The sequence below is a fragment of the Vigna angularis genome, chromosome 1 (assembly GCF_016808095.1).
Source record: "Vigna angularis cultivar LongXiaoDou No.4 chromosome 1, ASM1680809v1, whole genome shotgun sequence".
Classification (NCBI taxonomy): domain Eukaryota; kingdom Viridiplantae; phylum Streptophyta; class Magnoliopsida; order Fabales; family Fabaceae; genus Vigna; species Vigna angularis.
This window is the reverse complement of record NC_068970.1, coordinates 45,677,196-45,690,084: the sequence shown is the minus strand read 5'-3', so window position 1 is coordinate 45,690,084 and position 12,889 is coordinate 45,677,196. Positions and strand designations below refer to the sequence as shown.

Below are 12,889 nucleotides of genomic sequence, written 5' to 3'. Positions count from 1 at the left end.
TCTTTTCTTCTCGCGCGGGAGATTTGCACTGGACTGATACTGGCTGCCGCCGCCTCCGAGACTGTCACGGGTCACTGTTAGATCTGGCCACTGCTGCCACTGCCGAGCCCCGATCCAGTCGCCACGACGAAACGACCCTTACGGGGAGTCTTCTATCCGGTCCACGACTCCGCCGACAACGGCACTCAGGCCGCAAGCCACAGTCGTCGTCTCAGCACGTGCAGACTGCCGCCTCCAAACCAGACCAGCCACCGCGACAAAAACTGGCCACCGTTGTCCTTGCCGGACTTTGTTTCCTGATTGGTGCCGCCAGCATCACTCTCCCTCTTTTCACTTTTTTTTATCCTTTATTGATTGATTCAGTAGTGATTCACTTGTTTCACATTTTGTCTATTGGATTGGAAACAATAAGCCTGTGTTGTTGTGTGTAATGAGTTGATTCGATTACGAGAAAATGATGAGTAAAGGTGAAAAATGGATTGTTTGGAGGTGATGAAAATGGAGGAAGAAAGGTGTTGGCCGTGGGGGGTGTTGGTGTTGATGGTGATGGTGATGATATGGGCTGTGTGTAAGGATGAAGGTGATCAGAGAGGGTTGAACAGAGAGGTCAAGATCGGATGATGAGAATGAGGAATTGCTTATGGTGGCTGTGACAGTGGGGAATATGGATGGTAGGTTGGGAGCCGTGAGGTAAGGTGAAGATGGAAGGGATGTCTTCATCACAGGTGTCTCCCCCCCCTTTTCCCTCTGCTGCTTGCCTTCTTTCATAGCCAAATCTTAGAACCCGTGAGCCTCCCAATCTACTCAGAAATCTTCCCGTGACCCTCTTTTCTTTTGCATGCTGAGCTACAGTTTTTTGGCCGTGAGAAAACAGGGTGAGGGCCCCTCAATCTTGTCTTCTTCTTCATACGGTGGACACCCTGTGCGTGTGGTTGCTTCCTCTTCTGTGCATGTTGGATGGTGAACCGAAATTGGTGTAGATGAGTTGATTGAAACTGGAGCTGCTGTCCGTGTGTGCTGGACGGTTGTTGGACGCTACTTCTGGAGTTGGACGTGAAGCGTTGGCTGGTGATGGTAGCTGCCGTGGTTGGAGGAGAGGAAGAAAATGTGTGTCGTGGTGGCAGGGAGGTTGAACGTAGAAGGAGATGATGAGGACGGTGAAATTGGGTTGAATGGTGGTGATGTGGTGGTTCACGGGTTTGGTTGTTTGCAGGTCCGGTGCTGGAGGTGGTGAGGTCAGAGGTAGACAATGATAATGAAGTGGGTTGGTCTGAGATTGTGAAATGGTGAGTGGAGCACTCATCGTAATGGGAGGTTGATGGTGCCCTAGAGCCACGGGAGATCAGGACGAGCGGCCGCGGAAGACTAAGGACGATTTGGACGAATGGCAGAAGGATTAGGACGAGCGCCAGGATAGCGAGGACGAGTGGTAGAATAGCGTTCAAAACCGAACGCAAGAAATACGAACGCTGGAGACCGAACGTTCAAAAGAGAAATCGAGCGTTCAAGTGATGACCGAACGCTCATTAAACAAACAAAAACCGAACGCTCGAAAAACAATAAAACTGAACGCTCACTAACACAAAACGCATCAAAACCGAACGTTAACAAACATGACCGAACGCTTGATGATGAGGACGAACGGTTGAACAGCTTGGACGAACGGTTGAACAATGGTGAAGGACGAACGATTGAACAGTGAGGAAGGACGAACGGTTGAACAGTGGGGAAGGATGAACGGTTGAACAGTTTGGACGAACGGTTGAACAATTTGGAAGGACGAACGGTTGAATAGTGGGGAAGGACGAACGGTTGAACAGTTTGGACGAACGGTTGAACAATTTGGACGAACGGCCTCAGCAACAGTGGGGAAGGACGAACGCTTGAACAGTTTGGACGAACGGTTGAACAATTTGGACGAACGGCCTCAACAACAGTGGGGAAGGACGAACGCTTTCAGCAACAGTGAGGAAGGACGTACGCTCACTATTTGGACGAACGTTTGATACCCCCCCTTTTTTATTATTTATTTTTTTTGCTATTTTATTTTATTTTTTTAATTTTTGTTATTATATACCCTTTTTTTGTATTTTTGATATTTATTTCCTTTGTTGGTGAAAATAAATTTTATTTAATCAACCCGGACGAAATTGAGTGTTGACAGGTAGGTTAGTAGCATAGTAATTCATTAGTGTTATCAGTTGTGGTTCATCATAGCTATTGTTGCAAAATTTACATTGTAGTAAATTTCATAATACATATGTTAAATATCAACAAACAAAAGTCGCAAGAAATCATTCAATACCTCGACACAATGTGCTTCGCTACCCTACACAAATGTTATCTGCATCCTCCAACTTCATCTATTGCTTCAACAATCATGGGATGCTCGTTGCATCCTCCACCATCACGAACAACTTCGTGGATTGCTTCAACGACCATGGGATGCTCGTTGCATCCTCCATCATCACGGATCATGGTGCTTCCACCACCAATCTTGGAACCAAACGCTAGCTTGCATCTTCCACCTTTATCACATATAATGGAGCGTCCACCACCAACCTTGCAACCTCCACCTTCGTCAAACATGATGGCACCAACCACAAAGCTTGCAACACAATTTCCTCAAAGGGAACCGACTACACCCACTCTAGAACTGAATAAAGCATCGAACGTGGAGACCATAGCCTTGGGAATCGAATAAAGCACTTGGGAATCAGATACACCTCTTCTAAACAACTAGGGGGAACTGAATACAAAGAAATGGGAACCAAATACAGGTTCCTTTATTCGCCTTCATACGGTTGGAACCGAATACGGGTTCCTTGGAACCGAATATGGGTTCCTTGGAACCGAATATGGTTTCATGTTCTTCAACTTCAAACACTCGTGTTCTTCATCAATCACTTTCTTCTTCATCTTCATATGGCCATCAACCTTATCTTTTTCATCTACCACCAACCATGCAACATAAAAAACAACCAATACTTGCCTAAACAACACTACTTTCATATTAACCTCACCTCAACTTTCTCTTCGTCCGCACCCAACACATATATTAACATCATAATTACAAGTGGAATTATGTCTAGACAGAGGGGCAATTCAGACTTTTAAAATTCGATCCCTCCAAATCTCACCACATTCATGAGTGATTGAAAAGTGATTCATCCCACAAATCCCTTCAAATCGTTCTCTATATTTCTTTTCATTTCTTTTCAAATGAATACAAAATTCACTTCATTTCTTTGCTCACAAAAATACATAAACAATACATTCTCTTCATGTGAACACGACAATAAAGATATAGATTAGATCATCTCCACGTTTACGTAATAATAGTTTATGGACGCATCACCTTTAGGCCAACTCTAATCTATTTTTTAAACGATTCTCTTTTAAGAGATCCTCTTAAATGAAATTAAAAAAAAACTCCAATATTTAAAAGCTCTCTCTCAAAAAGTTAGAAATATAATTAAAATATGATTCTACTAAAAGTTTAATTAATTTTTAAAAACAATATCATTTATATATACAAAATTATATATTTTATTAGATAACTTAATATATTATAATTTTTAATATTTTTATATCATATTTATTGTTATGTTATTAAATAAAATTTATAACATATAATTTAATATTGATTATAATTTATTATTAATTTGCAATGACATCTGTTATAAATTATATATATATATATATATTTAATTTTTTTTTTCTAAAAATAGAGTTCAAAAGTTATTAATCACTTATATTTTTTTATTCTTCTTTAATTTTTTAAGATAAACATGTTAAAAGAAAGAACAAATATGTAATGTTCACCAGCAAAAAACACCTTTTTAACGCGCCATATACTCTTCGGTTTCTACGAAACCGAAATATAGAAAAACGCGGTGACATTTTCGTAAATATGACGAAGTTAGATGTCTTAGTTTACTAAAAACCGAATTATAAAAGCTCTACTGAAAGGAATAGGTATCAGTTGTAAACTTAACCGATATGGTAGGGTGTTATTGCCTTGGTTATATACTTAATCAAGGTAATATCGTTTATTTACTTTCACAAACGCATATAGGGTTTCATTTACGTGAAAACAATTTTCTTCTTCCTCACGAATCCACTATTCCACTTCTCCCTCTCGCGGATGAGCGTCCTCTCCTCTCACCTTCATTGTCTCCAGCGTCGTCATCTAGCGTCGTTGTCGTCTCCGTTGTTCGTCGACGTCGCCGCCACCTGCTATTCTCGCCGTCACCGTCTCCCTCTTCACCAATCATAAACGAAAGCCCTAATCCCCAATTATCTTTCACTCTTTTTCTCTCTCAGCGATTCATCTCTCTTAAATCCAATCCATGGCACGGATGGGTCCTTGCTTTTGATTCCACCGCACCGACGAAGAGCTGGTGGTATTCTACCTGAACCTGAAGCGCAAGATCACCGAAAACTTGTCCCGGTACGACCACATCACAGTGGTTGATATCTACAAGCTCGAGCCATGGGACCTTCTCCGTTAGCATTTTACCCTTTTTTGTGGTATCGAATTGTTAGCAATAGGGTTTGGTTCCAAGGATTCAAAGTGTTTCTTAACTTATTTTTTGTTTTTCAGCTCTGTCAAAGTTGAAGACCAAGGACTTGGAATGGTACTTCTTCAGCATGATGGACCGTAAGTATGGAAATGGTTCTAGGACCAACCGCGCCATCGAGAAGGGCTATTGGAAGACCACTGGAAAGGACCGCCCTGTGGCCCATGACGACCGCACCATGGGGATGAAGAAGACCCTCTTGTACCATGCCCATGTTCTCACTATCACCGATTCCCACCTCTGCTCCTTAATATTCGTTTTTCTCAGCTTATTGGAATTAATAAGCCCTAGCATAACAGAAAACCACGCCCCTGTTCTTGCTGCTTGAGCAGTGTCCAAGGTTGTGAGACACATCATATGCTTAGGTTGTTGCAAAAAATAATGTGAAGAGAAGATCCTGCCATGTTGGTTTAGACTTTAGAATCATTGTGCACTAAACACAACTCGTCTTCCCCACTAGCAAATGGCGAGGTCACAAGAAGCTCAACACCCTTATTTTCTTGGTCGAGGTCAGTCAGTTCTGAAACAACTAAGTGGCATTGCTACCAGCTAGAGGAATGCAAGGTAGGTGAGTCTTCTTCAAATAGAATCCAGTTCTTATTTTTGGGTTGAACTAAGACAGGGTACAAGATGAACCCCAGGAGAATTACAACTCCACTCGCAAAGAAAGTTCTCGAAGAAGCCAAACACATCACAAGAATAAGCAATAAAGTAGGAGGCAAACACAACATGGCCGCCCAAAATGTTGGCAACAAAACTTTGTAAGGTTTGTAAAGTATTGGCTTGTTCAACCTCAAAGTAATAAAAGCTGCAAACTCAAGAAGCACAGCTGTAGTAGCTCCTCCTTTGGTAGCAATTGATGGTGACTTTTGCAAGATACTGCCTCAGTTCAAAAGGAACCGAGGCGAAAAGTCATTTGAAAAAGAAAAATAAAAAAAGCAAAAACATAATGCTTCGGTTACCTTTGAATCGAGACAAAATCCTACCCCTTTTTGTCTCGTCTGTATATGTCTCGGTTCAGGAATCGCTGTCTATGGACGAAAATAACCGCTGTCATTTTCCTTAACTGCACTAGTGGTTAGTTTGATATTATTATAGAAAAAATGAAATGAAAAGGAAACAAACTAACATTACCTTTTAGTTGAATATATGGTTTTACTAATAAGTGTGTTAAGAATAATTTTCTTATTTTAATAAATGTTGTTATAGAATATAATTTTTTTATCCTATATTGTGATCACACTTATTTGATGAACAATTAATTACAAAAGTATTTTATCTGTTATTTCTACAAGAGAAAAAAACGGTAAAAAAATGATATGAGTCTCTATATTTGAGATTTATAATCTTATCTTAATATAGACTTTATAATCTCTACTTGCTAATTGTATTTATTTTCAATATTTAATTAATGTTTAAACTACTACTAACTATTTATTTTTAATATTTATTAAATTTATATAAATTATTTATTTTTAATATTTATTTTGATTAATGTTTTATATTGATGAATATTTATTTTAATTAACTTGTTATGTATCCAACGTCTAAGTTTAGGAATTATAAACATTTAAGCCTTATAATTATTATAATTTGAGTTAAACATATGATACTTGAAAATATATTTATTTAGAAATAATAAGATACTGTACTTAATATATAGATATTGAAATCTATGTAATAGTTTATAAAAAAAATTTAATGATTGTTTGTGTGAATCAGAATTAAAATTATATATATATTAACATTATCAACATGAAAAATTATAAATTATTTTCATCATCAAAATACTATTTTATATAAATGAGATACTTCATTAATAATTTATTAATAATTAATAAATATCTTTAAAGTATCGTAAAGCATCATATACATACATGTCAAACACGATAAGTGACTTAAATTGAAGTATAAGTATAATATCATTGTTAAAATTAGCTATTTTAAGGTATAAAATGTGTATTCTTGTAAAGTTAAAGAATAAAATTGGTTCAGTTTACACTTTTAAAAATTAAAACAAATTTTTAAATTTTCAAGATCAAGATAAAAATTATTTAAAAATTATTGAAGATTTATTAATTTTTTTTTTTAACTAGTCAATTGGTCTACTGGAGAGTACTAGCCAAATCAGTCTTGTTTACAATGGATGGTTTTAGAAATAAAATATTTATGAAAAATTGATTAAAATAAGTTAGACTTATATATTTTTGTCTTAGTATCAACTAGTTGACTTTTCCTCATTTCTTCCATCTTCCACCTATTTATTTTCCCTTGTCTCCAAAACTCTGAAGCTAAGGTGAACCTTCAAATAAACTTTTATTCCTTCCTTTCAGTGTTTGGAAATAAAATTCTTTGGTGAGTACTTCACTTATTTTCTTCTCCTTTCTTGGCTAACCCTCTCTAACCATGTTTAATGCTTTGATTTTTGTCAATGAAAATCTTAGCTGGTGGTGCTATATATATGTTGCTTCCATTCGAGAAGATTGCTCCAAGATTCTCCATTTTCTCCATCCATATGCTTCACAACTTGTTTGCTTCTTGGCTAAGGGAAGATTTCCGATTCTTCATGAAAATATTTTGTGTTGAATATGAGCATATGTTACTTTGCCTGAAGTTGCATGATTGGATTCTCTCGTGATTATATTATATATTTTTGCACTGAAATTTTGTCTCTAAATTTTTTGTATTTGTTAAAATAAATATTTACTTTGCCAAAGTATTGGCTGAAAGTCTGGTTTCCGCAAATCTGAGAAACTTGAGAAGTTGTATGGAATGCATTTAGTTACAATACCTACCTAAACAGTTAATAAATTAAAATAGTTTTTATGAACAATGGTACATAGACATTTCATTTTTTCTTACGTATTTAACACTATTAAAATTATATTTTTATTCTTAAATATAATATAATTTAAGGAAGAATAAATAAATAAGTAAATATATTAGGTTTTTTATGTGTGGAATAGATGTAGTTTCGTAGAAAATTCGTGGAAATTGAAGAACTTGAAGGATACCAACCCTACGTAGCATTGGTATCATACAACAGCCGACAAAAGAAAAACACCAATTAAGAGATGGTCCACCACAGAAAATAAATGACCAATCAGTATTTTGATAGGACAAATGAAAATGCGAGGAAGAACATGTGGTTCTGATAGGTTCTGTATTGTACACCATTATCCAAACATATAGAATTCACCTTCAAACAATCATTGAAGTCTTTTACAGTTTTTTTCTCTTTCCTAACTTGTGACTTTTGAAGTGTCTAGGACTAGAGCAAGGATTGGATTAAGGCCCAATTTAATTTAGGTCTCCAAAAACAGTTTCCAAAAATATTGATTTTGTTATCTATTGTAAAAACATTCCCTATAAGAGTACTATAAATGCTTTTTATAATTTATATTCTTTAATATCGAAAAGAAATACTAATACTATTCTCAAAACAATATATTAAAAAATTATGCTGTAAAGAAGCAAAAAAGCTTTTGGTAAATAGTAAATGGGTAATCTTCAAATAAACTTATTTCTTTTGTATATAAAAAATTATAAATAGCAAACTTTTTTGTATAAGTGTGTGATGTATAATATATTTGTAAAAAATATTAGTGCATTTTATATGTGATTTCTCTTTTCTTGCGTGCATGACTTAATCAGACGATAACAGCGTTCGTTAGTGAAAATTTTATTGTACCAGTTTATTAGAATTGAAAATGAAAATAGAGATAAAATTAAGAAAGAATTGTGAGATAAAAAAAATTACTGATAGATTTTTTAAAATTTAAATTGGTTTGGTAAATTTAAATTAAATTATACTCAGCAACTAATTTCCAACATCAATTTTAAATACTGTCTTCATTTCCCGTACTTACAAAGACCAATGTGATTAAGAAAAAAAAAACTCACAAAGACCAATAGTGCTTTAAACTGATTTTCTTAAACATGATTTGATCCGAGTTTATTTTAAACAACTACATAAATATATTATATAGTATAATATATATAACAATAAGGTTACCTAATCCTTCTAAAAAATAAACTTTAACTCCAACAAGTTGTTTTTCATAATTGTAAAAACTAACTTCTGGTCCCAATCGTACTAGCTGCAACTGATGAAAGAACAGTTCTGATCTTAATTAAACTAAACTAATTACATTTAGATGAATCCTTAATGAATCTGTTTAGAACATGTCACGCACATTTAAAAATGTGTGAAACTGAAACGAAGGAGAAATCATATGGGAAAGAAGAGTAGAACATATAGCTATTAACATCAAACAGTTCGATATGGTGTCCATGCATGCATACCAACAATAAACATAGTCTTGAGATACATGATAAATAAATTGCATGATAACAATAACTGTCTGTAAAATCCATACTTTTTCTCTCTCTTGAATGTCAACAAGGACTTTGGTGTTCATTCATTATGTTTCCCCAGCAAATTTGTATAACCATCGTAGTTTTGGACTCCGTTCTTTCCATTGTTGTAGGCACGACGAATTGCTTTGCGCTCCTCAGAATTGCCAATTTTTGCACCCCTGTAAGTTTGTGAGTATATGCTCATGTTGTTAAAGGCATCTTCACTTTTAGAAGTCCAAATGTTTGCACCGCTGAGAGCTTGTAGGCCCGATGCATGGTTGTTATAGGAATCTCTACTTGTAGAACTGTTAACCTCACAATAGCTGTAATCTTGCTCCCCGTCGCCATAGTTGTTAAAGCAGTTATCAATTGCATAGCCATGGTCAACAGAATTGACAGTTTGGCTGCCAGTAATGACGGAAGCATACAATCTTCGATTCTCTTTGTAGTTGCCATGTCGGTTAGGGTTATTGGTTTCTGTGTTCCTTGTCTCTTTATCTTTCCCACTGAAACTAGCTTCCAGAAAATTTTTGGTTTCGCCACGATTCACGTGGCTCTCTCTTTCCTTACCCTTGGCGTTTAATTTCTCTGTGGTTTTCATTAGCCATTTGTTAGCGGCATCTAGACAAAAAATGAGGACACAAGCTGCGAATACAAGAAGCGAAAAGAGCATAGCGATGAACGCAGATATAACAGATAGAGCTCGGCTAATGACGACGAATGGGGAAGCTTCAAAAATTGGCTTGTCCAAGGAGAGTTCTGCAATGTTTTTAGAGTTTGAAGAATAAAAAGGTGATCAAAGATTACTCTTCTTCTACTAAAGCAAATTTGAATGGATTCTAGCAAAGAGGAGTGAGAATATTCAAAGTAATTAATATGAATGAATCCGTTCATGTAAAGAAGAGTATGTACCTTCAAATTCCACGGACTTGGTTTTGGTCCTGGTTGTTGGAGCTACAGGTTCAACAGGTTCCCAAATTGGTTCCTACAACATGAGTTTCTTAAAAGATTAATAAATAAATTTGTGGCTAGAAGAAGGATATAGGGTACTATAATGATATTATAAAATATATGCATAACAAAGGTGTTATAACTATATTTAACAAAACACAACTTCATACATATTATATATGATTTCAATTTTTTGTGTTATATTAGGCGTATCACTTGTTTAGTTGGAAAATGGGGAATACAGAATATGCTTCATTATTTTTGTTTGTATTATATCCGGGATTACAACTTATTTTAGTGAAGAATGGTTGTAATAAAGAAAGAGAGAAAAAGTTAACAATATATATATAACATTGATTAGGAGAGGAAAAAAAAAAGGATACACAAAGTAACTGATGATAAAATATTAAGGGAATGGGAAGATATGTGAAAGACGGTCACACCTATTGCAGCTACCCAAGAGAAGAAGTCTGTGTCGTAGTTTTGTCATCATGTCTTAATCTTTTACCCCGTCATTAATTTGAGACAGCCCTAATCAGTTTTCACTTTATGAGTTTACCTAATCATTGATTTCGATCTCAACGGATCATTGTTTTATACCATAATTTGTGTTAGCCCATATTGTCTAAGGACAAGATCCAACACCTGCCAGAGCATCCCAGGAGTAGAAAACTTGGAGCTCGAAACCCTTTGCGAATATAGAAATTTTAATGTAGTAAACGGGAAGCAATTAAGAGAGAGACAGGGAAAAGGACTGAACTCTTATAAAAAGAAAAAGGGTTTTGGTTTATCTCCTTACACAACAGCGTCGATCTCGTGGATCAGCCATGTACAACGAAAAGGAAAAAGACTACATGGTAGGTGCCCTATAACTGTATGACAAGAAGGGAAAAATTGGTCCAATTTCCAAAAAAAAATTAGATCCACCGTTAGAACAGACGAAGATGTAAAAATAGGGTTTCAATGAAACCTCTAAGCTTTAATTGGAGAACCAAAACTGAACCTCCATGTCTACAAACGAGTGAAAACAAGCTTGAGATGTTTGTGTTATGGGTTTCTCTAGTGCGGATCTTCAATTCACCAACTCAGGCACAAGATTGATAGTGTTACAGAAGTACAGAAGTAATCATTTTTCTTTTTTTTCATTTTTCGTTGATTAGAAAGAGAGTTGAAAGCACAGAAGTAAATATAACAGATCTAATAATTAGTAACACTAATATGAGAGGAAAATGAAACAGGAACAGCAAGAAAATATTCTTTAGATGCAAGCTTGGGAACTCATACCTTAACTGAATTCTCCTTCATTTCCATCAAACTATGCAGAAAGACGCTCCTTTCTATTTTCTGCAGGAGAGAGAGAGAGAGAGAGAGAGAGAGAGAGAGAGAGAGAGAGAGAGAGAGAGAGAGAGAGAGAGAGAGAGAAGGAGAGACACCAAAATAAAGAATGGAGAAAGAGAGAGCCAGTGTGTGGAAAAGAGTATGGAAGGAATCCAAGTAACACAAAAGGATAAGTGTCATTAGAAAAAAAGAAAAATGATCATTTCACACCAAATTTTTTTTATAACTCTCACTTTACAATTCCTGGTAGTAATAACCCTAATAAAAATAAACATAAGTAAAAGTTTGAAATAAAATAGTAATATTAATAGCTATTAAGTGGTAATATAAAGAAAATATAATGTCAAACTATCTGATCTGATCCGTGTCTATTAAGTCTACCATCCAGAACCTTCAGATATTGTACAAATGTGTGTATATTTTATGCACACTTTGTTAAAGTACATGTATATATATATTGAAATGCTCGTGCTCTGGATAATTAATAAGGAAAATTTTGGTGATAAAAACACAAGTCTTTTTTCTTTTAATTCATGTAAATTATACTTTTAGTAAACATATATTAAATATTATCTCCATCTTAGTTGTGTCTAGAGATAGAGACACACAATTATTCATATATAAACAATGGTCTTAGCAATTAAACACCTATATACGATAATGTTTTACGTTAGATTTCATAGACCTCCTATTATACTTGTAAACTAATTGTTAAGCACATATAATTAAACTATTATCTTTGTTATCCAGTTACATTACTGTCTATGTTTTACATGAACATTAACATCAATTTAATCATATAAATATTTATTTTTCGCACTTATTTCCTTCTCTATGTAATCATAAGTTGTATCCGTCTAACATTTTGTTAACAACTCCTTACCCTCATCGTTGATTAAGTGGTAACTGATGAGTTGATGATCAATAACTGGATTTTTTTTTCTTTGTGAATGTATCATAAACTTGCAACGTTTTTGTTTGCTTCATTAGAAGCAAAAGCTGAAATGAGAACATTGATGTTGGCATTTAGGAGTATGAAAGTTTTTTTTAGTGAAAAATTAGGATTAGATAAGCTGGTTATATCTCCAGAAAACATTATTTTGAATTCCCTTGCCTTCTTTTAAGCATAGTGTGATTAATTTTGGTAACTGGTGTAGCATTAGTTATGTAGTTTTCTTGTACAATTCTGTTTCCACCTTTCTTTCTACTTTACCATTCGGTCTGTTCATTTTTTTACTCTGACTCCTCAATCATAAAGAATTCATACTATGCAATGCTTCTATGTAGATGAGGAAAAATCCTGCAGTTTTGCTGGCTTTACGTTGGCATTGGATTACAGATGGTGTAGGATCAAAAACATACGCATCAAATAGTTTTAGTTTATGCGATAAGATCCAATATAGCTACACTTATATGTGATGGTTGTGTTCCTGCATCATTACTTTTTGCTATATTATGTCAGGTTGTTTGCTCAGGTTAATCATGAAGCATTAGTTCAGTTTGCTCTTGAAAGAGGTGTACCTGTTGTCATTGGCGTTTTGGGGAGCATAAAGTTTAAAAGTTGTTTAAAACTGCATTTTGGACTCTTCATTTCAGATAACATATATCATTGAAGTTGATCGAGCTCTAAGACCTGGTGGATATTGGGTGCTTTCGAG

General features: G+C 35.1%; 1 protein-coding gene and 1 long non-coding RNA gene across 4 annotated transcripts; one reads left to right on the top strand and one right to left on the bottom strand.

Annotated features, from left to right (window-relative positions):
- Positions 1 to 6,813: 6,813 nt before the first annotated feature.
- On the top strand, positions 6,814 to 11,316 carry LOC128195953 (uncharacterized). Of its 2 annotated transcripts, none has more exons than XR_008247919.1 (2): positions 6,814 to 6,879; positions 7,028 to 11,316. It is a non-coding gene; the product is annotated as an uncharacterized LOC128195953 (long non-coding RNA). The 2 variants fall into 2 exon arrangements; XR_008247913.1 differs by having other exon boundaries at positions 6,814 to 6,938.
- LOC108319352 (uncharacterized) lies at positions 8,818 to 11,785 on the bottom strand. 2 transcript variants are annotated; one of them, XM_052875110.1, is made up of 4 exons: positions 11,305 to 11,785; positions 11,178 to 11,242; positions 9,855 to 9,927; positions 8,818 to 9,701 (listed from the first exon to the last, which is right to left on the bottom strand). In XM_052875110.1, exons 2-4 carry the CDS (start codon positions 11,202 to 11,204, stop codon positions 9,001 to 9,003), a joined length of 801 nt encoding a protein of 266 aa, XP_052731070.1. In that variant the 5' UTR covers positions 11,205 to 11,242; positions 11,305 to 11,785; the 3' UTR covers positions 8,818 to 9,000. The 2 variants fall into 2 exon arrangements, with proteins under 2 accessions (XP_052731070.1, XP_017405950.2); XM_017550461.2 differs by having other exon boundaries at positions 11,178 to 11,785.
- Between the last annotated feature and the right edge of the window lie 1,104 nt (positions 11,786 to 12,889).